The 26,280-nt window shown below is 45.8% G+C and overlaps 2 protein-coding genes across 5 annotated transcripts; both read right to left on the bottom strand.

Annotated features, from left to right (window-relative positions):
* Positions 1-431: 431 nt before the first annotated feature.
* Positions 432-13,351, bottom strand: LOC129169905 (versican core protein-like). 4 transcript variants are annotated; one of them, XM_054756857.1, is made up of 17 exons: positions 13,205-13,351; positions 10,856-10,970; positions 10,375-10,773; positions 9,942-10,295; positions 8,611-8,785; positions 8,403-8,530; positions 7,965-8,261; positions 6,479-7,063; positions 5,923-6,074; positions 4,947-5,844; positions 4,666-4,824; positions 4,451-4,564; positions 2,904-3,062; positions 2,427-2,509; positions 1,895-2,039; positions 1,643-1,825; positions 432-1,070 (listed from the first exon to the last, which is right to left on the bottom strand). In XM_054756857.1, the coding sequence occupies exons 3-17, from the start codon at positions 10,478-10,480 to the stop codon at positions 889-891; spliced, it is 3,720 nt and encodes a 1,239-aa protein (XP_054612832.1). In that variant the 5' UTR covers positions 10,481-10,773; positions 10,856-10,970; positions 13,205-13,351; the 3' UTR covers positions 432-888. The 4 variants fall into 4 exon arrangements, with proteins under 4 accessions (XP_054612832.1, XP_054612830.1, XP_054612834.1 ...); XM_054756855.1 differs by having other exon boundaries at positions 10,375-10,735; XM_054756859.1 differs by having other exon boundaries at positions 4,666-4,779; positions 10,375-10,735.
* xrcc4 (X-ray repair complementing defective repair in Chinese hamster cells 4) lies at positions 12,815-26,232 on the bottom strand. The gene is made up of 8 exons (XM_054756864.1): positions 26,116-26,232; positions 24,823-24,966; positions 24,244-24,434; positions 21,311-21,477; positions 19,986-20,117; positions 19,785-19,918; positions 16,332-16,482; positions 12,815-13,503 (listed from the first exon to the last, which is right to left on the bottom strand). Exons 2-8 carry the CDS (start codon positions 24,962-24,964, stop codon positions 13,404-13,406), a joined length of 1,017 nt encoding a protein of 338 aa, XP_054612839.1. The 5' UTR covers positions 24,965-24,966; positions 26,116-26,232; the 3' UTR covers positions 12,815-13,403.
* Positions 26,233-26,280: the final 48 nt, after the last annotated feature.

Genomic DNA, 26,280 nt, shown 5'->3' with positions numbered 1-26,280 from the left:
ATCCATCCATTTTCTATTCTTATCCTCACTGGGGTCGCGGGGATATGCTGGAGCCTACCCCAGCTGACTCAAACAGAAAAAATCCACCAAACAGCGAGTCCGTGAAAGGTGAACCGCAATGGAGCGAGGGAACACTGGATAGCCAAGCTAATACACAACAACAGTAAAAACAGAGGACAAAACCATATACAATATGGAACAATGGTATTTTAAACTGACAAAGAAAATTAAAAAAAACGGAAACCCTATTCACACTTCACACATGGCTGCGTTTCAAGAATTACCTGAACTGGCTGACGTATCAAAAGTATCGATTTTAGCGCACGAGGCTATGGTATCGGAAGTATCGATACTTCAGTATCGATCTGCACACGACTAGTGTAAAGCACTTTGGAAACAGGATTGATGTGATGATGAAGCAAAGGAAAACGTACTTTAAACTATTTATTCATCACTTTTAAGCGTGTGGATATTTGGTCAAAGACGTCACATTCCCAAATATTCCAAGAATTCCAGCTTGTGCTGGGAAGAAAGCAGCTAAATTATCATAATTATTATTTCATATCACAGTAGAATAAGTTAAATTCTTAAGGCTTTCTATCATATAAAGTCCAAACCAGCAGCACCAACTGAGAGGAAAAAAGTGAAGAGTCAGTTGTCTCCATGGCGATGAGCCCAGCGGGACGTCCCGAGCGCGGGTGACTGGCAGCAGTTTTGGTCGCAGCAAGAGTACCAAAATACCAAAAAACAGCCCACAACCCAGTTGGGGGGGGGGCTCTCAGAGCGGCCACAGTGGCGTGTTGCGTTCATGTGTTTGATGGAGCTAAAGTCACATGACTGTTCAGTTCAGGCTCAGCGTCGCCCTTGACTGGCACCTCGGCAGCAACGTCAGTGTGTCCCGTGACGTTTGTCCCTCTGGAAGCGGCCTGGCAGAGGATTCCAGGAGCTCTGCGAGCCGTCGTAGCTCTGACGCAGGTCGCTATGGTGACGTGTGGCGTGGCGGGCGTGGAGGTCGTAGCGAACCTCACTGGTGCGGCGGTGCAGGGGAAGCCACCTGTGGAAGGTCGCAGCTGTGGAGGCCAAGCAGAAAAGGAAGTTCAAGCGGTTACCATGACAACCAACATGTGTGACAAGGAAGCGCACTCACATTAAAAATAGCGTCTAATCTAAAAAGAAAACCAAATACAAAAAAATTAAGACGTTGCGACAAAGCTAAAAAAAATGCTAATCTAAAAAATAATAATAAAGTGAAACCAAATTTTTAAAAAGACTCAATTTTAAAAAATGGGCTTAAACTAAAAAAATAAAATTGCAAACTTTTATTTAATTGCAAATTTAAAAAAGCAGTGAGAAATGCAAAAACAACTGTTGAAAAAAAACATTAAAAAAGTACACCAAATCTAAAAAAAAATGTAAATACAAAAAAGTAAATTAAATAAAAGTACCGTCAAATATATATATAAAAAAAGTATGCCAAATGTAAAGCAAAAAAGTACACCAAATCTAAAAAAAAAATAAAATGAAGTAAGTATACCAAATCTTAAGAAAACCCTAAAAAAAAAAGGTAATTAAAAAAATAGTGCCTAATCTAAAAAACCAAAAAACAAGTAGAGCCAAAAAAAAACTCCCAAGCCAAACTCACGGTTCATGCACATCACTTTGGGGGCGTCCCATTGGCCGTTGGGGCGGCAGCGGATGGTGGGGGCGTGTCTCTGCATGTAGCCCGCCCTGCAGTGGTAGCGCATCAGCGAGTTGACCTCGTAGCGAGGCTTCGCCGCGCCGAAAGCGCGTGCGTCCTTCACGGCAGGCGGGGGGCCGCACGACACTGTTGGGGTGAAAAGATGAAGAGAGACGTCGTGCGGGAGGGAGGCGCAAGAAAGCGGCGTGCACGCACCTGTTCCCTTCTTGCAGGTGAAGGACAGGTGGTAGTTGCAGGGCACGTCGTTCCACTGGCCGCCGTCATGCCAGATGAGGACCACGCAGTCCTCGCCGGACTGGAAGAAGCTATCGGGCTGGTTGGGACGCCAGTGATCGTATTGCTGCAGCATCACGTCATGATGTTAGTTTCTACTATTTGGAGTCGATGGCATACTTTCTAGCACGCTTCCTCCAATAGCGGCCACAGGTGTTTATTCATTACTCAACCGCAGAGAGCATCAGGCCTTTAATAAGGCGCACTGGAGCGGAGGAAGCACGGTAATCAAGGTAAATAAAATGTTAGGGACGGCTCTCAGCAGGCTGAGTCATGCAAAAATAAAAGTAAAGACATTACAAATCAATGCACTAAGTCACCAGAGGGTGGTGCTAGAGAGGCATGTTTAGCAGCGTGGAGGCGCACCAGCAGCAGTCTCACGCCTGCTTTGTGTCAACTAGATGTTGTTTTTCTGCAAAAAGAGAGAAAGTCTACACAAAAGTGTCGCCCTCACCATGGCCTTGCCGTCTGTCCAGCGGAAGTCTCTCTCAAACATCTTGTCGTTGAGGCCGATCCACTGGTAGTCGCTGCCCAGACCTGCAGAGAGGACGCGTTCAGGCGTCGTCTAACGTGTGTGCAGGAAGTACGCCGAGGCTGGGAATGTTCACGCCGTCTTTCTTGTCCGACTAGCTGAGCGGACCTTAGGATGTCCTCCAATGTTTAATGTCAGGAGAAGACGATACATGTCAGCGTGCTGCTTGGCAGCACTTGACGACAATAGTGATGGCATGTGGCGTTCCTCAAGGTTATCTTCTTGGTCCCCCATGTTTGTGTTTGGCATACTTGCTACATATTCACATAAGCTATACTGTATATTCATATTAGCTAAACTTTGTGTATTTATATTAGCTACATATTCATGTCTATTTATAATCTACTCTTCTTCAGACGCGTGTTTGTAGCGTTTTCATCAACGTTTCTTGCAACTTACGATTGACAAAGAGCTGCTCCTCATGGGACAGGATGCTGACCAGGTGGGCACCGTGCAGTCGACACTCTCTCTCGGCGGCGTCCCAGGTGCGACGGTGCGTGAAGTGTTTGTAACAGTGAGACTGGAACTTGTGCCAGCCTGAACCACACACCTCAGTGTCTGCGAGGGTTGGTTGGGGGGTGGAAGGGACAGTGAGGACAACACAGCAGTTGAAAAGAATGATCATGTCATTTCCTGTCAGTATTCAAAGGTGTCTTCACTAAATTTGTCACTAGAGGGCTCGTATTACTCGCTAAATATGCAACAAAGTTACCCACACTGATCCCTCCTGCTCCGTCTTCTTATTCTCTGGCAAGGGTGAACACGTAGCACCAAATATTTGTATAAAATAGTAAATAAATAATACTAATAATAAAGTAATGGCAAATCGAAAAAAAATGTAAATAAAAAAGTAGTGCCTACTCCGACAAAAAGAGTAGCACCAAAATTTCAAAAAGTAGGACCAAATGGTCAAAAACTATTAAAAGGCAGCGACAAATCTAAAAAATAAAAAAAGTTACGCCAAATCTAAAAACAATGTAGCACCAAATAAAAAAAAGTAGTGCTAAAAATAATAATAATAAATTAAAAAGTACAGAAAAACCTAAAAAAAAAAAAAAAGAAGGTATGCTAAATCTAAAAAATGTAAATACAAAAAAGTAGCACCAAATTTTTAAAAAGTAGCATTAAATATATATATTTTTTAAAAGCTGTGCCAAATGGGGGAAAAAAATGTTGCGGCAAATCAAAAAAACAATTAAAAAGCAGCACAAAATAAAAAAAAAAGTATGCCAAATCGAAAACAAAAAAAGTAGCACCAAATCTAAAAAAACACCATTAAAAAGTAGAGAAAAACCTAAAAAAACAAACAAAACAAGTAACATCAAATGTAAAAAATAAATAAATAAAAATCTATTTAAAAAAGGAAAGTAATGAAAGTATGGGAAACTCTGGTATCGCCACAACACATTTGGTCCTCACTGGACCGCACGCACGCACGCACGCACGCACGCACGCACAGCGCTGTCTGAGGGAGGTTCCTGACATGAAATAGTCATTTTATTAAAGTTAAGTATAATATAGCATGCAGCACATGGCTTTAGATAAAAAGCAGCAACAGTGGTCTTATTCTTCATGAAAGGTGAGTGAGGAGCAGCACGAGTTCAAGTCCGAGTCTGTGTGCTCAGAGGACGCTGCTGAGTCATGCTACAAATATGGAGGCTGATCTGCTGAGGAGACCACGCCCGCCAGCTGAGGGGCAGAGATCACTGCTGATCGTGCGAGCGAGGAGGCGACCACGCCTCAAGTGTGAAATCATAGAAGACCCTACAACCTGCTGGACAACAACTCTGACCTACCTTTGAACTCTGACCCCAAACAGAAGGCATCTCATCTAGAAACCAATGAACCATCCTTCCGTGCCTGTTACCGTAGCAACGCACGTGTGGCGCTTGTCTGATAGTATGAAGCAGTGTGGCTGTCATGTGACCTGCACAGGTGAGCCTCACCTTGCTGGCACAGCTGTCCTGCGTAGCTGGGCAGGCAGAGGCAGGAGAAGGCGTTGACCTCGTCCACGCAGGTGGCGCCATTCACACACGGGTTGGACTGGCACTCGTCCACGTCTGCACGGGCACACACACGCAAACGCACACATGTGAGACTAAAGTCCGCACTGTTGGTTCCCCCGTGGTTGTCTGTCATCGGTGGACCTGATGATGCTCACCTGTTTCACAGCGCCCCCCGGTGTACCCAGGTGGACACATGCAAACGTTCTGCGAGCCTCGCTGGTAGCACGAGCCACCATGACGGCACACGCTGGAAGAACATGGCTGTGTGCCTGCGATCACGTGACATGATGACATCGTCATCTTAGGAATGCCAGCTAAAATATGCGTTAGCTTTAGTCAGATAGCATGACATCACTACATTGCGATAAGCTTTGTTTATTAGCTGGCCAGCTGCTAACATGTGCTAAAGTAGCCACCTGCTAGCATTCTGACCTACCCGTGACATTGTCAGGATGCTTTGGGGTCTCCTCGGGCCTGGGGGGCAGCGACTCCACCAGCTGGGGGGCAATCACTTTGTCGTAGTCCACAAAGTCCTCTGGCGGGAGGGGGGTGGCGACCGGGTCGGGGGTCAGCGCCCACTGCGGGACGGAGCGGGTGTTGTCAGAGAGCGAGGGGGGAGGGGTGGAACGTGGAAAGCCCGTAAACAACGAGGTGGTCTCATTATAGCCAAGTTTGGCGGGGTGAGGGGGGCGGGGGCCCCTCTGAGTGGTAAATGGAGGGTGTTTGACGCCAGGTGGGGGGCGGGTGTCTGTTGCTTGGTCTTGGTCCAGAGTGGTTCCTCTCTCAGCTGCAGTGGTTGGTAAAGCCATCACCTCTCCAGGAATTAGACCACCCCGCTCTCCTGGAACCTCCCCCTCCCCTGACAGCTGCTCCCTACTCGAGACCCCCTCTTTGACCCCATCCACAGCCGGGGACTCCACTGGGACCTCCACAAACCGACTGGGGGCTGGCGTGCTGGTGGGCATCTCTTCCATCTCAGCGTCCTGACCCGACCCCCCCTCTTCCGGGACAAAAGCCGGACTCTCCGTCTCTCCGATTTCTGCCTCGTCTGTCCTGACGTGTGACAGGCTGACGGTGGCAGGCGGGAGGGCGTCATCCGCCGAGCCCTCCGTGTTGTCCAAAGACAAGGTGGGGGGCAGGACGGTGGTCCTTGGGGGTGTTTTGGTCGGGAAGGAAGAAATGTCACCACCCTCCTGGGTCATGTGATCCTCCTCTGTTTGGCCATCCGGGGCGGAGTAGTCAAACGGTGACACGCTCTCCTCCACCGTGATGGGGGAGGCGGTCTCAAACTGATCCCCCCGCGCCTCCTCGGGCAGCCTGCTGTCAAAGGTCACCTGATAAGATGAGAGGCTGTAGGTCATTTAAAGCGACAGCAGCAGATAATAATCATGAAATAGCAATCAGCTCGCTACTTTGTGCCTCCCGTCGATGAAGCTGACGGCAGGGGGCAGACTGATGAGCGACGGCTCCAGGGGGTCGACCTGCGAGAGGTCCGTGATTTGGGGGAAAGCGGCGCCGTGGGCGCCCTCCACAGGCGAGTTCAGGAGCTGCAGGATGCGATCGACTAAAAGTCCAGAAGAAATGAGAAAAATGTGTGAAGAAGCTTTACGTTGATGGCCGTGGAAGTCTTTGTTGACATGACTCGTGTAAATAAACGCTAGCTGATGATTTAGAGAAAACATAAACAAGACTCAGCAGGAGAAAACAGGCTACAAATGAGGGGGGGAATGAGTGCGCTCAAACAATGCAAACTTGTGTCCTTGTGAAGACTTTAAGACACACATGGAAGTTACACCAACCACAAGAAGTGCGATAAACACGCTGAGAGCAACCGGCAGTAACCATGCTTCATACATCACAGCCTATCATAGCAATACCCAGACACGATGCAAGCGTGCCCCCTAGTGGCTGTGAGGCCTCACTAGCCAGCTAGCTAAGTAACGCCATGTTTACATGCTGTCAGCTGACCTGATTGGTTTCGGTCGTGCACGTTGACGATGATGACGTGGAAGGGGGGCTTGGCTGATGAGCCCCCCTCATCAGGAAGTGCCAGTGATGATTGGTCAAAGGTCAGCGGGGGCGTGTCCACTTTAAAAACCAGGGCAGGCTGTTGTGGCTCCACCTCTCCAGGCGGAGCCGTGGGGGTCCGTTCAGGAAGAGGCAGCATTTGACTCTGAGAGCCCGGGGGGGTCTCGTCTAGCCAAGCGCGTGTAGGGGTGGTCCGCTCCCACACGTAAGTGGGGGTTGGCGCCGCTTCCAGGTCGGCGCCGCTAGAAGCGTCATCACTGCTGCTCTCCCACCGCCCGGACCCCCCCAGGGGGACGTCGACAGGCGGGGGCAGTGTGGTGGGAAACAAGACGGCCTCTATGACCGGTACCGACTCCAGCCCAGTCTGCCCAGTTCCAAGAACGTCTTTATCATCATGTGACAGCAGGGATACTGTGGTCTCTGAGGGGGCGGAGTCGAGGTGAACTGTTGAACGAGTGACCGCTCCTCTCTGAGGGTCTGCTGACGTTGGAGGGTAGGGGGTCACAGTTGTTTCTGCCAGCTTGGCTGGAGGAGGAGGAAGGACGTGATGAGAAGCAGAGTGAATAAATGACACATGACTGCCAACAATAAAAATAACATGGATATCACGTTAAACAAAAAAACACAAGATTAGCTTTGTTATCTGACTAACGCTAATGTCACTTTGCAGCTCGCTGGCACTCCTTAAAAGGACAAAAATCAACTTCAGCACATGAAGTCACCTCAAAGCCCATACAAAAACACGCACGACTTCCTATTACCATTTCAAGAAATAAAAGTCGTCTCTTTGCAATGTAATGCGTTTTTTGTTGTTAATTTTGCTGATAAAGTGTGAAGTATACCACACTCAAGTAGCAAGGATGATGTAACGGCCTCTAGTGGCTGATTGTGGAAGAAAAAAAAAACACAGATGAAGCGTTGGTAGTGATTGAATGATGTCAATGGACCGTTCAGCTGATCCTTTTGCGGGTCACTGTGAGCACGTGGTACCAACAGAGGGCGTTGTGGCCCCGTCCAGCGATGATGTCATGCGTTTGGCGGGAGGCAGCCATCTGGCCGGGCGGGGGTCTCCCCTCACGTCGTCACCGGCGAGCCAGTGGAGCGGCTCTGACTGTTTGCAATTAGAACCCGCCACTGACCATGTGACTGACTGGCTGAGGCGGTTCTGTGTGTGTTTGGGTCTGCTCCAGCTGCGACGCATTAGGGACGGTTCTGTTTGTGTTAGCGTGCACGGGCCGGGTTTTCCCCTCGTGAAGACGACGTGCACGTCCATCAGTCTTCCACTTAGTAAAGTACTTTTAACGTCTGCTGCTGCTAAAACTTTTACAACTTGTGCAAGTTCCAAACACTGAATAAAATCTATCAACACGTCACTGTCGTGCAACACTGCCCCCAGTGGCAAAAAAGACAAGTAGTCTGTGTTTACCTTGGAAGCAGTAGGCTCCGTGTTTGTCTGTGGGGTCGGGGAATCCCGTCTGGTTATCGTACTTGTACAGCGTTCGGACCCCCAGTAAGCCCCCCCCGCACTGAGGGCGGGGGATGTTGACGGGGTAGCGGACGCTCCCGTCGGACAGCCAGCCATAGTCGCAGCGGTTTAGCCCCGCCCCCCAGGCGGCAAAGAGCTGGCCGGGCGATGCCAACACGGCATCGTGCTTCTGGCACTCCACTGCGGCCTCCTGCAGGGTTAACTTGTCGCTCAGGGACGGGGGGTAGAAGACCTCACCTTCACACACAACAGCAACAACACAAGTTTAGTCAGAAGTATACGCAAGGACTACAGGTAGTTGTTTTTATACTGATATACAGGACATATGGACATATACAAGTACTAGGAGTTTCTACACTCTACTACTTGATATAATACCGTCTAGTTTGTCTATGTAGCAAAAGACGTCATATTTCTCTGAAGGTGATCTGATGCCGTAAGTTCTCACTCCAGGTCGACTCTTTAGGTCACCGTCACATCCTGGACGAGGATGCGTGATTGGATATCTGGAAAGATAAACCATGGTTAAACATTCTTGATTGCACGTTGTGACACTGTCGGCGTGCCAGCAGCTAGCAGCGCCCACCTGACCGTCTGGTCCGCGAGCCAGCCGGCGTCACAGTGGTCCAAACCATCGTGGAAGGCCGCTGCCAGCTGCTCGGAGGTCGCCATGGCCGCGCCGACGGAGCGGCACGCCTCCGCCGCTGCAGGGAAGTCCAAGGCGTAGCGGCTGGTGTTGGCCCGGTAGTGGAACACCACGCCTGACACCGCAGAAGAACACGGTCACGTTAGCATAAGCAGCAAAAAAAATAAGGGTGCCACGAGACACTCACTCTGCAAGGCGAGACAATACACGAGATTGGGTCTATGAGAACAAGACGAGGTGTGATTTCAATATGATTTTTAAGAAAAGTATAGTGAAAAAAAATATGAGAATATATCACAATCTACTAATTTAATTTATACTACTTTGCATTGCTCCTCATGAGGCTACACTCTTGTGCGGACCCGCCTCCACCCACCGAGACAAAGAGACTGTATGACTGACAAAAGGGCTCACTCCGTTCATGCTGTTGTTCTATGGAACAAAGGCACCAAGGTGCTGAAACCGATGCACAGAGTGAACTCTCTTCCTGCCTGTTTGGAAGACGAGAGACGAGGAAAACAGACACGCATGCACATGGCAATATACTGAGGCCGGCAAAACTATCCAGTGTGATTCATTTGTTTATTTATTATCGTCCCAGGCTTAGAGCCCACGAGACAGAGAAATCTGGTCATGTTTTAATCTTGCGTGATCTTGTGACACCCCGAGTACGGATGCATGCATCTACAGTATGTAAGCATACACGTACTGTATGTATGGGATGCATGCATGCGTCTACAGTATGAACGGTGTAAATGTGAAAAAGTGAAGCTAGCTACAGTAGCACACACACCAAAAGATGACACAAAAAATACAAAAATAAAAATGACTGAAGCAATAAAACGCAGGACAGTGATTCTCAGGAGACCTCCGCCAAGGCCAAAGACTGATGTCAACTGGCGCTAGACTCCTCCCTTCTAGCTAAAGAAAGCTGAGGGCTGCAAATAGACCCCGGGCCGCACTCTGGACACCAGTGCACTGCAGATATGTGATGTCGCCGTATTTTTACTGTGCCATCAGCGCTAATGATACAGGATATGGCCTTAACGTGCGTGATGCTATATGTAAGAAAGCACTCATTGCTGTGCCACTGCAGTCCAGCAGGTGGCTGTAACGCACATTACAAAACGCCACACACACACACACACACACACACACCATGGGTCACTGCCCCCACTTGGCCCCAATGCAAGCAGACTGTAACGTCGCTCTCCTATTAAATACTTCTTATTCAAGTCAAAAACATTCAGAACCAGATCAGAGCCGCTCACCGGTGACGTGCAGGCTGGTGCTGCTGTGGCGGTCCTCCATGCCATACATGACCTCGCAGCGGTACCGGCCCGTGTCGCTCGCCCTGAGCCCGGCAAGGTCCAGAGAGGCGTGGCCCAGCTCCAGCGTGCGAGGGGGCAGCGACACCCGGCCCTCGTAGTCCTGACCCACCTTGATCATGCCCCCCTGGGCCACCAGAACCACACTCTCCTCCCCTGCCTCCATACGGGTCCACTTGACCCTCAGCGGCACCTCGGTGGGTGGGGTCGTTGTGGGCGTGATGGAGAAGCGGCACGGCAGTGTCGCCCTGGCGGCCAGTGAGCCCGACACGTGCCAATCTTCCTCCATCTTCATCGCTAGAACCAGAACACGTGCGCATCAACATGACTACAACTTTGTAGAACACGCCGAGAGGTTCACATAGAAGATTCTCACCTGGTGGCGGCCGGGCAGAGCACACGTTCAGTAGAACCAGCAGGCCCGACAGGACGTGCAGAGCCATTTCGACCCAACCTGAAGGGAACCAGAAATGCAACCGCATTGGAGCTCTGACTTCTTTTTGCTGCTTGCCAGCAGGATGATGGGGACTGATGGTTCTGAAGAGGCAGTTTGTGTGGCTCTCCAAACAGAACCGTCACATAAACACGTCAGGACCAGTTCGATGGCCTGGGCCACTGAGCCGATACGTAAAAGAAATAATTCTCCAAAATGTGAATTCAATCGTCTCCTCATGAGAACCGGACCAGCAGATGTTCTGTCAGGATGCAGTGTGGTTCTGCTCATGCATCTTCAGGGACTCCAGAAGGAAATGAAAAGCAAAGCAGCAAACATTGACTGAAATGTTTTTAATCACATGAACTCGCTGAAATGTTAGGCTGAGGGTGCAATCAAGCCAAATAAAAAGCGAAACACTCACCTCCAGCTTGTTGGGTCTCTTTGCTCCGTGAAGATGTTGTCTGTTGAAGAAGATGATGATGAAGAAGAGCAGCAAGTTAAAATGCACTAAAGTCCAGCCAGCCCTCATATACGCCCTGTGAGAGGGGAGGAGGGGGAAGCAGGGGGCCGGGTTTGGGGTGGTGAGGTGGGGTGGGGTGGGGGTGTTGATAGTGAAAAAAAGGAGGTTAAAGAGACAGTCCACGTTTTGCATTTTACGAGCACAGCCTTCTGAAACATCATTTTTTATTCATGTCATGTGAAATGTCCACTTTTAGGTCACATGATCACATCATTAGCATTACACTTACATGTTACATGGGTGGGTCGCTATTAGTTTCTAGTCTAAATGCCCATTTGATTCAATGATGTCACTGTTTTTGCTTAGAAAAATACATACAAAATGAGTTATTGATATTTTCCATGTAGTAAATGTTATGTGGATGGGCCTCTGTCAAAAATCAGGCTTAACTATACATAATATTAGACATAAGATTAGTAGTAAAATTGATTTTGATGCTTTATTTTTCTGCAGGGTCAGATTCAAAATTTCTTTTGGTGTCCCTCGAGGACAAAAAAAGTCCCATTGACTTCCATTATAAGCACAGTTATTCACCTCATTGGAATTAGACAATAGAAACGTGCATTGTCTAAGGTTTCATTTTGTTGAAAATGAAGGAAACAGTGTTTCAATTTTTAAATGAAACATTTTATTATGAAGGGAGAAAAAACATCCAAAGCTACATGGCCCTGTGTGAAAAAGTGATTGCCCCCCCAAACCTAATAACTTGGGCCACACTTAACAGCAACAATTGCAATTAAACATTTGCAATAACTTGCATCCAGTCTCTTACAGCCACATTGGAGGCTTTTCCAGCATGAAGCGCCTTTTTAAGGTCATGCCACAGCATCTCAATAGGATTCAGGTCAGGACTTGGACTAGACCACTTCAAAGTCTTCATCCATTCAGAGGTGGACTTGCTGGTGTGTTTTGGATCATTGTCCTGCTGCAGAACCCAAGTTGCTTTCAGCTTGAGGTCACCAACAGATGGCCGACATTCTCCTTCAGCAGAATTCATGCTTCCATTTATCACAGCAAGTCTTCCAGAACACCATCACACTACCACCACCATATTTTACTGTTGCTATGATGTTTTTTTTCTGAAATGTGGCGTTACTTTTACACCAGATGTAATGGGACACACACCTTCCAAAAAGTTCAACTTTTATTTTCCCAAAGCTCTTGGGTCTGGTAAAACTGAGACAAGCCTTAATGGGTTTTTTTTGTTCAGCAGTGGTTTTGGTCTTGGAACTTGAAAGCATTTTTGCCCAGTGGAGTCATAAACACTGACCTTAACTGAGGCAAGTGAGGCCTGCAGTTCTTTGGATGTTCTTGTGGGGTCTTTTGTGACCTCTCGGATGAGTCTTTGCTGCCCTCTTGGGGTCATTTGGGTTGGCCGGCCACTCCTGGGAAGGTTCACCACTGTTCCATGTGATCGCCATTTGTGGATAATGGCTCTCACTGTGGTTGGCTGGAGTCCCAAAGCTTTAGAAATGGCTTTATAACCTTTTCCACACTGATTGATCTCAATTCATTTCACTTAAGGTATGTTTTAACAAGGGGGCAATAACATTTTCACACAGGGCCATGTAGCTTTGGATTGTTTTTCTCCCTTATTAATCAAAAGTGTTGTGTGTTGTCATTGACTAATATTTACATTTATTTGATGATATGAAACATTTAAGTGACAAACATGCACAAAAAAATAAACAAAATTAAACCCTGAAATTGGAAAAGGCATGTCTCTATTGTCTATTTACAATGGGATGAAAAGTCAATGGAAGTCAATGGGTGTTATTTGTCCTCTAAGGACACGAAAGAATGGGAAATTTGGAATTTGACTGTGCAAAAAACAAAACAAAACAAAAAAAACACCCGACAAAGGATCAAAATCAATTTTATTCCTAATCTTATGTATAGTTAAGCCATAGAGCCCCAGCCCCCTAACATTTATTATATGGAAAATAACTCATTTTGTTTGTATTTTTATAAGCAAAAACAGTGACATCATTGAATCAAATGGTAATTTAGGGGTAAAAATCATTTTTAAAAATTACATTTGGCATTCTTTATTAGAACTCAAGTTGAGACACCTCAGCAAAAAAACGTAGAAAAAAATATGCATCTGTTATGTTTTTGTCCTGTAGGAATCTAAAAGGATGGGAAATTAAGGGGACCTCCTTTTTCTCATGACCCCCCCCAACCACCACACCACCATTTGAGAAGCACCGTGTTGCATGTCATGTTACTTACATATTATATGCATGTTACCTTGACTCCTGATGGTCCACTGGGAGCTTCTAGTGGTCCATCAGGAGATGGGGGGTCTAAAGTGATTCATATGCTTCTAACACGCTAGCAAAGTCCCTTCATGTTGAAAGATGTCCAGTCGGTCCTTCACAGCATGTTCTGCAGACACTTCCAGCAGTTCTTACATCCCAGTAGAACCACGTGGAGCTGCTTCTGGTGATCAGAAGTCCTCAAACAGGTCCTCTGCTGCAGCTGACACATCGGAACGGCGCTGCGACGGCACAGGCTGCTGATTGGCTGCTGCCGGGGAGTCTTTCCTGCTGCGCTCACACACGCACACACACGCACACAGCGGGTCAGTGGGCTAATGAGGCTGCTTTACAGCAGAGAAGTTTCCTGTTGAGACAGGAAGTGGATCATGTGGTTCACAGGGAGAAGACTGAAAACACATGGCCATTTTGATACCTGTGTGTGTGTGTGTGTGTGTGTGTGTGTGTGTGTGTGCGAACCTCAAAGATCCAACACAATCCGTTGCCATGACTCTGGTGCACCTCTGATTGTTGTTCCCAGAGGGAAGTAACGTCAACAGGAATCATCTGTTCCAGGGTCAAACTGTGACCATGATAAAAGCTTTGCTGTTGTGTTGTCATGGTTACACAATCAACCCTTGACTCAAGCACCTGCCAAATGGCCGAGTCATCCGTGACCTTTGCACTTGGGCAAAGAGTCGCGCCGTAGAGGAGAGACCATCTGCACCAAAGTGGACCATGATGCTGGTACCACTTAGCAGGAAACAGGACACTGATGATACACCCCCCCCCCAAAAAAAAGCCAATTACATGCTTAAACTGAAGCTGGTTGCCTCAAACCATCTGCAAGGTTCTAAAAGGTTCTGTTTGACAAACACATTTCTCTTGAATGGACCACTAAAAAAAAGAACACACTGCTGAGTTTTTTCTCTTTGTGAGGGACTCCACCCCCCTCTGACCACACACACGCGCACACAATTTGATTCGCGGAGAGACATTCCTGCTTCCTGTCCTCGGGAGATGCTGGAGTGTCTTTTGGGGATTTTTTGTTGAAGTCTGATGAGGTCGAAGGTCATGGAAGTTGAACATGCTCTAGTTCTTCCATGCCACTCCTCCAAGCATGCCTTTACGGGCCTTGCTTTGTGAAGAATCGTCTTGATTGAGTGGGTGGCGTGTCCCAACACTTTTGTCCATACAGGGTATGTTTTTCGGCAGCAAACTTCAGGAGGGGGAGAGGTTCTTCTGGAACATGAAAGCACTGAGCTAGGCGGTCACAAAGCAGCTGTGTGCGCCACTCGCACGTCTTGCAGTAATTATCCGTGATGGCCAGAAGTCATCTTTGATGCTGTACACACGTTTACTGGGGGAAAACATCCTGCGTGGGGAACACAGACGCGTCCGCCATCACTGAGAGCATCGGGTGGTCCACGTGCGAGCCAACCGTGATGAAGGGCTTCCATCGTCTTGGTGACGTCAGGCTGAGGCGCTGGAGATCTTGGAATTGTTTTGAAGCACGTGAAAGACACACTGCGCCCCGAGTGACGGACATTTACGACAGCACCTCCCCCAACTCACATAACAACACCTTTGACTTGGCGGCCATGTTGTTTGATTTGCCACCCGCCACCGGGGTCAAATGTCGCTGCTGTTTGGCTGCAATTGTTCAAAAGAAAAAGTATTCCTGATGGCCGACTTTTATGATGTTTAATTTTCCCGTTCAGGCCAGCAGGAGGGGAAGTTTACTTGAGTTTACTAGCAAACATGAACACATACTTACAGCGCAAGAATAGTCGCCATTTTGGCTACGTAACAGAAAGGGAGGGACTAACTTGACATAACGGTGGCTGCAACTTGTAGCAGTGGAAAGTAGTGAACAACAACATAAGTTACCGTATGTTTTGTTTTCTCACAAAAGTAATTTATTATGGTACAATGGAGAAGTAGGAGGAAAAGCTTCAGTGCTTATTTTAGCAAATTTTTTACGTATTCTTGGCCTAAATTCAAGCATAAAATTGGCTAATTCAAATACATTGCAATGATATGTAGTATTCCACACTGGTCACTAGGTGTCAGTAATATTACATTGATGAGACAATAGCCAGCACAGAAAGTACTGGACAGAAAAAAAACAAGAAACTCCCCCAATGCTAAGGTCTGAGTCGGCGTTATGTCTTATTTATGTCTAATATGTCTTATTTCCTCTTATTATGTCTACTATATTGGGTAACAGTAGTGTGAATGTGACTATAGGGGTGTTATTTAAAGTCTAGAGGGCTCTAATAATGTTAAAAACCGCAATTAGAAGGTCATAAGCAGGTTTTAATTTCTTAATATGTCTTATTTTCTCTTTTTAGGTCTACTATATTGGATAATAGGAGTGTAAAAGATGACTATGAGGGGCTATTTCATGTCTAGAGGGCGCTAAAAATGTTAAAAAGCGTATTTAGAAGGTTGTAAACAGGTTTTACATGCTCAAAAATATTAAGTTAAAAACAAAAATATTCGTATATACAAACAAATATTAGTCTTATTAAATATTGGATAAATAAAAGATACCAAAATATTTACTATAATAAACAAATTAAATTACTGTGAACATATTCCATTTATAAATAAGGAATCCTATTTCTGGAAAATTCACTTATCACGGTCAGGTCTGGAACCAATTAACCATAAACCAGGCATTACTGCATATTATAAATATTACAAATAAATCATAACAAAGAAATACTGTGATGGTGGACTTCACTGTCAACATTCACGCACTTAGGAAGCAAATACACAGTATACTAATTGAAGTGTACTGAAGTATTCCATTTGAGACACAGTATTCCACTTTCACATGGCAAGTCACATTTGAAGAATGACTTTTTTTTTTTTTTTTTAAGAAGCAAGCATTTCAGGCAGTTAAAAGTTGCAGAAGGACGAGTGAGCTGCTCACGTTACACGTGAAATGCCCTTAACACGCCCGTAAAAGACTTCAGCTTCACGGAACATGCTGACTTCTCAAAAAGTGACTTTTAAGTCAACTTGCTGCCTTCCATGGTTACGCTTTCACTCTCAGTCACAGCCAGGTGACCAAAAAGAATCATCCTCACCATCATCATCATCATTATTACCTCGTCTTCTGAGAGCTCAGCGTCTGAGGCGGCGGCCTGGTCGCTGCGTCAGAGGCCACGAGGTGACGGAAGCGCCGCTTGCGACAGGGCGCCACGTCTGTGATGTCACTCAGCGTGTCGTCCAATGGGCTCGGAGAGGAGGACTGCCCCTCTAAAGATCAGACGGGGAAAATGAAAATGCCAGTGGTCTGCACACCCACTTTGTTTAAACATGCACACACTAAGGACTCTTTTCTTTCTTTGACCTTTTAGATGAAAAATTGTTATCTTGCGGGTTAATCACTGCACGAGCTAGCACCAGAGTGGGGGTCATCACGGGCACGCCCACACACGCACTGTCATGGTGCATCTCACCGTCAACTCGTCCATCACGTTTAGCTTAGTTTAGTTTAGCAGCTTGACGTGTTTCTTGAGCACGCTGGTGCGCAAAAACAATAAAAGCCTCTCCCGCCATCCTCCCCGCTCCTAGCTGTCAGAGTGGTCGCCACGGCAACAAGAACACAACACAACGTCTTGCCTCATCGGGCCCAAAACAAACCTTGAGCCAACCGGGCTGAGGGGGAATTACCGCATGTGAGAAAGTGGAAACGTGGAAAAAGTGGGGGGAGGGGGTCACAGTGCTTCCATGACAGGTACGTTGTGTAAGTTGTGCGAGTAGTGGGAGTCGTGTGAAGACAAATTAATAACATGGGGGCCATCAGGGGTGGAGTGGCGAGGTGTGTGTGAGGGGGTGGAATAGCATCAGGTTGATTGAGTGTGACGTCAGGGAGGCCCACTACTCTGACTTACATCATTGCTAAGTTATGTCATATGTCCTCTTTGGACACCAACAACACACACACACATGCACGCACACACGTACACACACACACACACACACACACACACACACACACACACACACACACACACACACACACACACACACAACAATGAGCAGAAGCATAAAACTTTCCCTCTCATTGTCATCACTGCAACACAACACAAAGGAAAAGTGCACTTTTGAAGACACGTCTTTCTTTTCTGTGCATTCTAAAGATAAAAAAACAACATAAAAAGAGGCAGCTAAGAATATACGTAATGGGACGCATCTATTCCACCTATAAAGCCTTGTGAAAAAACCTCCAAAAAGCACCAACAACGTTCCATTTACATGACATGGCCTGCATATTAACCAAGCTACAGCAACACTGTAATTACCTCTATGTTTTTTGACGTTTGTTTGTGTTGAAAATAACTTGAAAAGTGCTGAATAGATTTGGACTACATTTTCAGGAACTGTCAGAAATGGGACATGGAAGAATTTTGGAGGTGTTCTGGAGCACCGTCTGGATCCAGGAATTTTTTAAAGGATTCTTGAACATTGCAAGAGAGGACCATTTTCGGCATTTGTGCATATTATCCACAAAAAATGCTCAGAACGCATGGATAAAAAAATACTGGACAAGTTTCCAACAGGTTCTACAAAATATCAAAGACTGATCCAGATAATGGAATCATTCCGGATACTATGATCCAGAATATGAACAAATACGGGACCTTGTCATCCTGGGAAGACGAGAAATGAAGCTATAAACACGCAGCAAACACCATGAGATATAGCCAAGACACTGTGGAATCTGGATTTGTTGGATCTTCAAAAGCTATGCCGCTAGATCCAGAAGAAAAACCCATTACAGAAAATGCCATTTTTGTCAATAACTACTGAATTAATATTGATATCATTATGACTCCAATTGCGGTGAAGGAATGTAATTATGTAGATAAAATAAATGTAGGACTAATATTTATACTGTAAATCACAATATGGAGGGAACTATGGTGCTTGGCGGAGGTCTGCGCTCTCCAAGTGCATTTCTAGTTATTATTATTGTTATTAACATTGTTACGCCCAACAACTACGTTACTGACGCAGTGACACCTCGCCACACTACAACGGCTAGCGACTAGCTTCACCGCGCACTCGCTCAAAACGCTTCAGGCCACTAGCGAAAGGTAACGCTACATAATGGAGTTGCCACCACTGCTGCTGTGTTTTTGTTTTTGACGCTAGGTGTAGCGTTCCTTTCTATGTTGCTCTGTGAAATCAATGCGCCCAGGAAGGAAGTTCCCAAAATACTTAAAGTATTACATGTTATCATGAATGTACCTGTTACTACAAGCTACATGCTGGAGGTGTTTTAATAGCGGCCTTTCTAGGTGTGTCCTGTTACGTGCATTAATTACCTGCCTCTTTTTTTATCTGTTTTTATATCTCTAGAAGGCACAGAAAAGAGAAAGACGTGTTCATGTCTCAAATAAGGATTGTGGATGATTGTTCCTTTAACTCCCCCAATTAATGGTCAGGTGCTGACTCACTTGCGCCATCACTGCTAATCTGATGTTTTACTGCAATTTCCCTGATTGTGTGGATAATTTCCAGTCTTTTTTGGACTGACCTAGTGTGAGTACACCCTAAGACAGTGGTGCGCACACTTTTTTAGCCTGTGAGCTACTTTTAAAATGACCAAGTCCCAAAGATCTACCTACTACTATAAATATAGAAAGTATATATATTTATTATATTTATTTAAAAAATATATGAGTAGGTATTTATGTAGGTTAGACATGTATATCAGTGCACGCACTTTCTCAGCATGCAAGTACAAGTCCAAATGATCTACCTCTTTCTATAAAACATATAACATATACAAAATGTAAGCAGTAAACTGTGAAATTCTATTGTAAATATTCATGATTAGTATTTCACATTCACATTTTCAAAGTTTCCAGGTCATCAAAGTAGTTGCTATCATAATTCCCTTCAATATGGAAATAAAGATCATTCCACATAACTGCTAAATAGTTGTGTACTAGTGAGTGAGTACTGGTAATATGTCAGTCACATTAGCTACGTAACGTTCATTAGCACACACACTTCATGTATTACATCCAGTTAGCATTTGCTAGCAAACATTAGCCATATACAGTACAAGAATGGAAAATGATGATGCAAAAGACAATGCAGCCCAAGTCAAGGAAACATATTGAAAAGGTTTCACCAATGGGCACATTTTTAAATTCATCATGAAATAATAGTTTAAGAAGCCAACGTGTAGAAAACACTGATTTCTGTAGTAGAGTTCATGACGCCAATCAAAGCCAGTCAACAATACACTTTTTTTCTACATAGCTAGCCGCTACAAGTGAACTGATAACTTTAGTCATAGATATAGACATCTTAGAGCAGAGTTAGTTCATCCATCATCTTAATAATAAAGATGATAGTTGCATCTTCGTGTGTAGCTTGAAACGCTGCGGGGAGGGGAGCTTAATGTCAGCTGACTGATGTCATATGACAACTACAAAGTTACGTGTACGCGATCTACCCAAACTACCTTGGCGATCTACCGGTAGCTCGTGATCGACGTAATGGCCGCCCATGGTCTAACACAAGGATGACATGGTTGTTACCACAAGAAGGTGCGATGGCAGCCGGCGTAGGGCGACGGTCCTCCTGCTCGTCATCAGTGCTGCCACCATATTCGTCTTCCTCCTGTGTTTCCGCTCGGTCCCGTTTGAGCGGATCCTTCTTTTGTTCCGCAGTCCTGCAACAAACACATCCATCGTCACAGTCACCTCAGGTGAGCCAGCGGGCGTGAACCATTCCCCTACCTCACTTCCTGCAGCTCTTTGACTGTTTCCTGTAGACTGCGGATCTTGGCTTTCTTCTCGTTCAGCACCAGCACAAATCGAGAGTAAAGCTCTGCCTCCAGGTCTGCTTTCCCGTCTGCGTAGCGCTTTAGTCTGAAACACAAGCACACACAAGAGTGACCTCCAACACAATCAAAGATCAAACACATTCTTTGCTATTATGTTTTTGTACCAGCGTGATTGTGATGATGCTGCTGTGGAGTCAGTCAAGAGTCAGGGGTGTCCAAAGTGTGGCCCAGGGGCCATTTGCGGCTCGTGGCACATTGTAAACAGCAGCAAAAATAGAACCACCAGCAGTAAATTTACAAGAATAAAGTCAAAATACTAAGGGAAAAAAGTTGTAAATTAGTAAGAAAAAGTTAGAATAACGTTGGAATATTATGAAAAAAATAACGTAATTTTAGGAGCATAACATTGAAACATTAAAGAAAAAATGTGGGTTTTTTTATTCGTGTTATGAAAAACAAACAACACAACAAATCAAATTGTAATTTTTGGAAAATGAGATTGCAAAAATATTTTGAATCAAGTCAAAATATTAACAGAAAAAAATGCAATTTTAGGAGAATAAACTTGTAATCTTATGAGGAAAAATAATGTCATTTTAGTAGCCCAAATATTGGAGGATTGTTTATTATTTTTTAAAAGTCATAATATTGTGAGAAACAAACTAAAGTTGTAATTTTGGGAAAATTAGGTTGGGGAAAAAGTTATAATATTATGGGAATAAGGTCAAAATATTAGGAGAGGAAAATTTACAAAGATTATTTAAGAAGAAAGCTGAAATATTTGGAAAATTAAAAAAAAAAAAACAGAAACAAAATGGGGAAAAAAGATAAGAGAGTGAAGTTGATACCATTAATGAGGCTTTTTCACTTATATCATAAAGCTGAGATGCAGTTTTTTCTTAAAATATACAGAATTTCTTAGCATATGGCTTTGCAAAATATCAAAGTTTTCACTATGTGGACCTGGCTGGAAGACGTTTGGACACCCTTGCTTAAGGTCAGTGACCTGGACCAAACCCGTAAACGTGGGCATGCCAGTTACGCCAGCCTCCTAATAGGTTGGCTAATAACTTTTAAAGAGGAAGCAAAACTTGTGATATTACGCTAATGTGACAGATAGATGTTATTATGTCTTCATAGTCCAACTAGCTTACACAATAAATGGACGCTTTGGGTCATTTGAGGTTGACTTCAGCGCGAAGTCCGCTTTGCGCATTGGGATGGAACTGTTCTGTAAATATGTCACACATAAGCAGGATGATAAAAAGACGTGGTTACTCTGCTGTGATGCGTTGATGCTCTTGTCTCAGTCGCCGGTTCTGCTCCTCCAGCTCCTGGTTTTGGTGCTCCAGAGCTGATCCCCTCTCCAGGCTGTGAGTCAGCAGTCTTTTCACGGCCTCTGCAGGCTCTGGGACCGGGCTAAGCAAGACCGAGCCCAACCTGAACTAGATGGGATGCGGGGAGCCAGAAGAGAAGTGAGAACAGTTCGTCTAAAAGTCAAACACTGAAAGCAGGCATCCTAGTGCTTGTACATTATTTTACACTCTTGTGTAGGGTTGTGAACAATAGTAGCAATGCATACATTATAGTGATCTCATTTATCATATATTAAGTATTGCGTAAAACTAAAACAGGAAAAACCTCAAGTTAAAAGCACTCCTTGAATAAGGAGCCACCATCCACCAGGACCAGCCTGGACTTTCTTTTGCAGAGAGATTATACGTCGCTGTTTCCTAGCATGAATTACCTTGAGGTTGCACACAAATTCAACAAACAAATATCCACATTAGCACTCAATGAGGTCATCAAATCTTACCCTCATGCATTCCCACATAGTATCAGCATTCCATTCTATTCCATTTTCCTCCGCTTATCCGGGTCCGGGTCCGGGTCGCGGGGGCAGCAGTCTTAGTAGGGAAGCCCAGACTTCCCGGTCCCCGACCACCTCCTCCAGCTCCACCGGGAGGACACCAAGGTGTTCCCAGGCCAGCTGTGAGACATAATCCCTCCAGCGTGCCCTAGGTCTTCTCCGGGGCCTTCTCCCGGCTGGGCATGCCCGAAACACCTCACCAGGGAGGCGTCCGGGAGGCATAAGGACTAGATGCCCAAGCCACCTCAGCTGGCTCCTCTCGATGTGAAGGAGCAGCGGCTCTACTCTGAGCTCCTCCCGGATGACCGAGCTCCTCACCCCATCTCTTAGGGTGAGTCCCGCTACCCTACGAAGAAAACTCATTTCAGCCGCTTGTATCCACGATCTCGTTCTTTCGGTCACGACCCAAAGCTCGTGACCATAAGTGAGGGTTGGAACATAGATCGAACGGTAAATTGAGAGCTTTGCCTTCCGGCTCAGCTCTCTCTTCACCACGACGGTCCGGTACAGCGACCGCATTACTGCAGACGCTGCGCCAATCCGCCTATCTACCTCACGCTCCAACCTTCCCTCACTCGTGAACAAGACCCCGAGATACTTGAACTCCTCCACCTGGGGCAGCACCTCATTCCCAACCCGGAGGGAGCAATCCACCCTTTTCCGACTGAGAACCATGGCCTCGGATTTGGAGGTGCTGAGTCTCATCCCAGAAGCTTCACACTCAGATGCAAACCGTCCCAGTAAACGCTGCAGGTCACAGCTCGATGAGGCCATCAGGACCACATCGTCTGCAAATAGCAGAGATGAGATCCTAAGGCCCCCGAACTGGACTCCCTCGACACCTTGGCTGCGCTTAGAAATTCTGTCCATCAAAATTATGAACAGAATGGGTGACAAAGGGCAGCCTTGGCGGAGGCCAACGTTCACCGGAAACAGGCTTGACTTACTACTGGCAATGCGAACCAGGCTCCTGCTCCGGTTGTACAAGGACTGAATGGCACGTAGTAGCGCGCCACCAATCCCATACTCCCGGAGCACCCCCCACAGGACACCACGAGGGACACGGTCGCGGTAGTATTAGGTTGTATCGGCATTTGGGAGCAAATATGAAGTGAAAGAAAAAAAAGAGTAAAAATACAGTATAGTAGTCTATCTGTGTAGCGTGGGTGAAAGTTACATGGTACGTTCAAGGACTCGTGAACAAAGTAGGACATTTCTCCGCTCGCAACAAACACATGCAAAACTGTGGGATTTCTAACTGTATATTACTTTTTCAATAAAATAATGGCCCATATTTCCAAAATTGACATCCATTTACATAAAATGTAATTTTGTAAAAAAAAAATTTATCGTTACACCTGAAAGTTTGGCCGGTTGGGGCCCCCTGCCTTACAGCATGCTTGGGAATATGATGTGCTCTTTCACACATTTGAAAATAAGGTGTATAGGCCGCACCCACTAAATTTAGAGGAATTTACATACATAAAGGCGCAATCATGAGTTATGAAAAACACCTCACTACGAGCTTGTCTGTCTATAATATTTATTTATTTTATAATATAAGATTCACGTTTGCGTCAACAAACATTAACCATAGAGACAAATTGAATCGCATCGAATGGTATCGTTCGTACACTCTATTGAATTGTTCTGTTTTTAAAATATATCGTTTTTGAATCACATCAGAACCTGCGTACCTAATCGAATCGTCTATTACAAAGAGATTTACATCCCGAGTTGTTTGACATTCAGGGGTAAAAAGTTGTGGCAGATGTGCGAGTATTGTGAACTGGAACTTAACACACGTTTAACTCTAAACACACACACACACACACACACACACAGATGTCTGGGATGCCAACCAAGACAGGTAACACCTGTAAGGGTGCCGGAGTGAGCCTGGTGCAGCCATTAGAGGGTGGCGGTCTTTCATTAGGTAACTCGAGGACCTTGCTGTTGTTGAACAAGAGAACCCTCATTCAGAACCAGCACACTTGTTGCAAACTCACACTCTCATTTTTTTTAAGAAGATGCACACACACACACACACTGAGGTTTCCATTCTGTTGTAAGCACTAAGCTCTGAATCATGAAGGAACTTGATCACATGACTGCGGACATTCATCCAGCTCATCAGCTTCGTCACCACATTCTTGCACAACTTCACAACAACAGGGACGTCTAACCAGTGTTTCGTCTCTTGGCAACACAAAACTTAGCAGCCAAAGTCTCATTTGCTCAATCAAGGCCTACTTCATAATCATATCACTTTTGGCTGGCCAGGTGTACCTCATAGACGTCTCCTAAGTGTATTATAATTCAGATTGGAGTGTCATCTCACCGAGATGTCCTTCAGAACTTTGTCGTACGCCAGCGTGAGCGCTGCGCTCTGACTGGGCGGAGACGGTGAGAGGGTGAAGCGGTAAGAGCCGGAGCTTTCCTTCTCTGTCAGCGCCTGCTGGAGGTCCTGGATGTACCCGTCCTCGGGCATCTCCAGTTCGGCTGCCTCCTGGCACATCATTCCCTCGTTCACTGCAGGGGACAGGAAAGAGAGTGAACACAGAACCAGAGAAGGGCATCATCTGCACAAAGAAGGAACATCTGATTAGAAGAGAAGGGGTCGAAGCATTGAACCCTGCGGAACACCATGAGACTTTTTTTTAACTCACTTTTTGCAAATGCGTCAGGGTTAATTATGCAAATTTGACAATTATGCGATTATGTCACCCACCCACCATTGCCACAGATAGATTGCAGCCCTGTGGGAAACAAATCTTCCAGAGAATTATCTGTGTAACCCTCTGAGAAGGTCAACCAGCGCCCTTATCTAAGCGAGTGCAGGTGATGTGTGTGTGGTCATACAGGTGAGGCACGTCACCATAAAGCGGCCAGGCTATACATATGAACACCTGAGTTTTACCTTCTCCTCGCCAAGCATCTTGTCCATCAGTCAGCATCAGATGGAAGCCTGATGCCAAGCCCCGCCCACTCCAGTCCACCCGCAGGAAGTAGGAGGTGTCTGCTTGGGAGGAGACATGGATCTCTTGCACGGACGACTGCATCACTGCAGACAAAAAAAAATATATTTGGGACTAAACATTTCATATTTTCTTTGAAATTACATGTGACGGTGGAGAACCGTTTGGGGCCTAATTTGGGGTGATGTTACTTCCTGTGACTCAACGTCACGTTCCTCCTGTAACTCATTTACTGTACCTGAAGTACCTTTGATTTTTATTTAAACGCTGCTGGTTTCAGACTCGCGTCAGAAGCGCCACAGCTGCTCTGACATAATTTTCCTGGCAGCCACCGTCAACCAACATGGCTGCCTGCGTCCCAGTGGAGCGTACCTGCCAGTGTGTGGGTGTGTGTGTGTGTGTGTGTGTGTGTGTGTGTGGTCAGGGTGGATGTATGAGAGTGGAGAGCTGCTAGGTCAAATGCACCATTGCAACTGAAGCGTCACCAATTCAATTCAACAAAACTTTATTTGTCCCCTGTGAGCTTCCACTGGTGGTCAAATGTTCAACAAAGCTCGGTTATGTCATATTTGTCCATGAGTGCAGCATGGAGCAGCATCCGGTGTGTCATCACGCAACACAGCTTGTTATTATCCGTAAGTACAGGTCCACGACTGATGACGCCGACTCAGCACCTTCTACTCACACATGTTTTCACCTTTAACAACATCCTCGTCACACCTGCTTCACCGGGGACTGAAGGCTAAACTCGCCTCTGTGAAAACATGGGCCTGCGAGCTGTATTATTTGTACAATTCAAGAGGAGAAACGCCGACAGTGAAGTGCATTGCTGATGACGTCACGCCCAGCCGCTGTCCGAGCAAAAAACAATTGCGAAGTATACGACACCAAAAATAACAACACAACAGTTACTGCACCATTACTCACACTTTTACTTGAGGCGTCTCTACTTAACTGATAGCGGAATGGCAAGCTGGCTAACTCGGTACACTGTTGGCTTAATATGGAGTTGTTGTTTGGGTGCTAAACATTAGCATGTTTCTTTATGCCTTGTTGTTTTTGTCTATTTGCGTTTGTTAAACAAAATAAATGTTAGCCAGATACTAAAGCTGTTAACTGTCAACGCTGAACTGCACATCAAGCTAACGGGGCTATCGCTGAGCTTTGAAGCGTAATTACTAACAACGTAAACGTGAGAAGCACAACCAAAAGGCTGTTTCTTTTTCCCAACTTACCCCCAAGCAGTCCCTATCGATCCCGGCAATTACTTTAATGCATTAAAGTCAACTTTTCATCTCAATAAACCGTCACAGCGGCACCAGGAAGCTTCCTTACACGTCATCACTAAGCGACAACACAACACGCTTCAATTCGGTCAGGTTAAAAAAACAAAACAAAAA

This window comes from Dunckerocampus dactyliophorus, chromosome 17 (genome assembly GCF_027744805.1).
Source record: "Dunckerocampus dactyliophorus isolate RoL2022-P2 chromosome 17, RoL_Ddac_1.1, whole genome shotgun sequence".
Classification (NCBI taxonomy): Eukaryota; Metazoa; Chordata; class Actinopteri; order Syngnathiformes; family Syngnathidae; genus Dunckerocampus; species Dunckerocampus dactyliophorus.
Note: the sequence above shows the minus strand (reverse complement) of the source record. Positions and strands in the feature narration are given on the sequence as shown.